Genomic DNA, 3162 nt, shown 5'->3' with positions numbered 1-3162 from the left:
CATCAATTTTGAACCTTTTCACAAGATTCTAATTTTCTGATATGATGAATTTGAGATTTTCATTTGTTGTCATTTGTAATAATCAAAATTAAATGAAATAAACATTTGAAATATATGAGTTTGTATGTAATGTATGAATATAATATACAAGTTTCACTTTTTAAATGGAATTACTGAAATCAATCTACTTTTTCATGATATTCTAATTTTATGACCAGCACCTGTATAGTAGGACATTGTAACGTGTAATCAAACCACAACTATTACTTCTTACACTATTACCTCTTCTTGATCACAAATACATGACTGGTTAGTATTTAAATTGAAGAAAACTAAAATAACATCTGAACTACATACATATATTAAGGTCTCCACACCTCCGCACCAAACCTTCTCTGTGCTGTCCCCTGGTCTGGTGCTGTCCATGGTACCACAACACCTCTGCGCTATCCCCTGGTCTGGTGCTGTCCATGGTACCAAACCTCCTCTGTGCTGACCCCTGGTCTGGTGCTGTCCATGGGGCCAAACCTCCTCTGCGCTATCCCATGGTCTGGTGCTGTCCATGGTACCAAACCTCCTCTGTGCTGACCCCTGGTCTGGTGCTGTCCATGGGGCCAAACCTCCTCTGCGCTATCCCATGGTCTGGTGCTGTCCATGGTACCATTGTCCTTTGCGCTGTTCTCTGGTCTGTTGCTGTCCATGGTACCATTCTGTTCTCTGGTCTGGTGCTGTCCATGGTACCAACTCCCCTCAGTGCTGTGCTCTGGTTTGGTGCTGTTGAAACGCTTGGCTTCTGGCCTTTTTCTTTCACCACTCTTCTTAGCATTGAAACATTACATCCTTCCACACCTAAGGAGAGTGTCTGCAAAAACTGAGTTGACTATTCAAGATAAAGTTTACACCTTCAAAACTGAGAAAGATGGCACAAAATATAAGTTGAATAAATGAGATTGAGATTTGTAAATCATTTCATTTTATTTTACAGTTCAAAAGCCTGCCTCTTTAATGGTATGGAGGAGCATTAGTACCCCTGGCTTGGACAGCTTACACATCTGGAATGGTGCCATCAATCGTTTGATATATATTTACAACTGATTAACTTTTGGAGTTACCCCAATTCAATATGGCTGCCACAGCCAATCAACCTTAGCCAGCACAAAAATGACTATAGGTCAGTCTATTTTAGAGATACTGAGCTAGAAATTGGTGTGGCACTAGCTTAGAGTCATCCGCAACTTGACTTGCAAGTAAACAAGCCATATGTATCTCTTTTAAGAGACATTACTTTTATTATTAGCCTGTTTTTAAATCAACTGTACATGATGTATCTGCTCATCAAGAGTTTAAATAAAAGACTAACCAAGAGTTTGTCAACTAAATTGAAATTTATGAAAGTTATATTAATTATTTTGAAAGAAATATGAAAAGCAAATATTCTGAAAATAAAAGTATTTCATGAAGTATTTGGGTTGGTACTCTGCATGGATAGCAGTTACTGTACTTTCTCATTGTGTAATTTTATCAAAGCTTTCTATAGTAGCCACATCAGTCGTATATTCTGAACACGGTAAACTTCCACCTACAGAGCAGTCAGTGGGATGATTCTGGTGCAGAAGCTGAGTATTGATCCTGGCGACAATAATTACTTCACTGTGTCGTTCGATCAGGTAACACAACTGTGCTCAAGGTGGTAATAAAACCCAATTCAGACTGAAGGTACTTGTGTTTAAATGTCCACTTACATATTTAAAAGGTGTGCTGAAACTGGCTTCATCCGTGGTGTCTTTTCCATGAATAAAAACACTGAAAAACGCCTTTTAGAGTTTTTGTAACTGTTTCCTATCCCTTTCCCTTTATGCCAAAGAAAGTAAATCAAGTTTCCATTGATTCCAGAGCAAAAACACGCAGAGGCCTAATATTCGCTGAAGGATTGTATATCAGCAGCAGGCTTTCATCCCAGAGTTTGAAACTGAAATCTTTTTATGCTGAGAAGGGATGGAGTTACAGCTGTTTTGATCAAACATTGTAGGTTACATTATAGACAGTTTCATTCAATATTATCAGATCTTGCAATATGTGGATGAGTCTCAACTACTACCACACCAAATTCTTGCTCAATCTCTGTAAAACTGGCTGAGTTGAAGCCATTATGTGCTAGCTAAGGTTGCCATCTTGAAACTGGTTGACTCCAAACGTTAATTAGTTGTAGTTGTACATCCATTGGTTCTTTCCCAAAAGTTTCATTAAAATCCATCCAGTGATTGATGAGTTATTTTGCTAACACAGTTCTCTGAGGGGTCAGTCCAGATTTACGCATATTTTGTACAGCCACACTGTTGTTATATCCGTAACCAGCAACTAAGAGTGGCCTTTTGCTGACGTAATATCGATTATCGGAGTTATATATATATATATAAATATACTAAATAGACAGAATCAGTTGGAGCGCGCGCCGTTGCTCTCCATCCTCCGGCTGCTCCAGCAGCATCCTGCTGTGAGCCTCATCTCCTCCGCGGACAAACCGACACCCTGAAGGACTGACTTCTTGTTTGGAAACGCATCGTTTTTCCAAGCAGCCCGACGTTTATTCATCAGATTCCGCCCGCCGTAGGTGTGCCGGAGCCGTGGAACAGGTGACAGCGGCGGTTTACGACGCTGCGGAACACATGATTGAACAGTCTGAGCGCTGAGGACGGAGACACGCTGAGGGACGTTTGTGGAGAGCAACTTGTGATTTTTGAGCGAATTAAAAATAAAATAAAATGCGTTTTTATTTTATTTTTATTGTTTTGTGAAGGGAGATGTGACCTTCTGGTTTACGCACGGATCCAGTCGCAGCTTTTGCCATCAGTTGCTGGATCTCGACGTGTTTTTGCGGGATTACACTCGGAGATATGAGCCCTGTGAGAGTTGGATTTTGAAATCATCCCTTATCTTTTTTCTTTTTTTTTTTGTATTTGTGTCTAACAAGAAAAAAGAAAAGAGGGGAAAAAAATCGGAAGTGCTCTGTTGGATCGATGGCTCCTCCGGTGCAGAGACGCAGAGATGCCTGCACTCGCTGGCCGAGAATGTCGTCAACTTTCTGGGCTGTTCTGCTCCTGACGGCGCTGCTGCTCCTCTACTGCGGTAAGTCCCGCCGCTCATTGTTGGACCCTCCACACC

At 40.9% G+C, this 3162-nt stretch overlaps 1 protein-coding gene across 5 annotated transcripts in view; it reads left to right on the top strand.

The window, feature by feature from the left end:
- tafa5a (TAFA chemokine like family member 5a) overlaps window positions 1-3162 on the top strand; it is a 268874-nt gene that overhangs the window by 110725 nt on the left and 154987 nt on the right. For all 5 annotated transcript variants that reach the window (XR_005234450.1, XR_005234453.1, XR_005234454.1 and 2 more), the window contains one exon: window positions 2972-3126. Coding sequence is in view for 1 of the 5 variants with exons in the window: in XM_017436227.3 (XP_017291716.1) it covers window positions 2972-3126 (155 nt within the window). In the remaining 4 variants the exon portion in view is untranslated. The remainder of the gene's footprint in view (window positions 1-2971; window positions 3127-3162) is intronic.

Source organism: Kryptolebias marmoratus, linkage group LG18 (genome assembly GCF_001649575.2).
Source record: "Kryptolebias marmoratus isolate JLee-2015 linkage group LG18, ASM164957v2, whole genome shotgun sequence".
NCBI lineage: Eukaryota > Metazoa > Chordata > Actinopteri > Cyprinodontiformes > Rivulidae > Kryptolebias > Kryptolebias marmoratus.
Note: the sequence above shows the minus strand (reverse complement) of the source record. Positions and strands in the feature narration are given on the sequence as shown.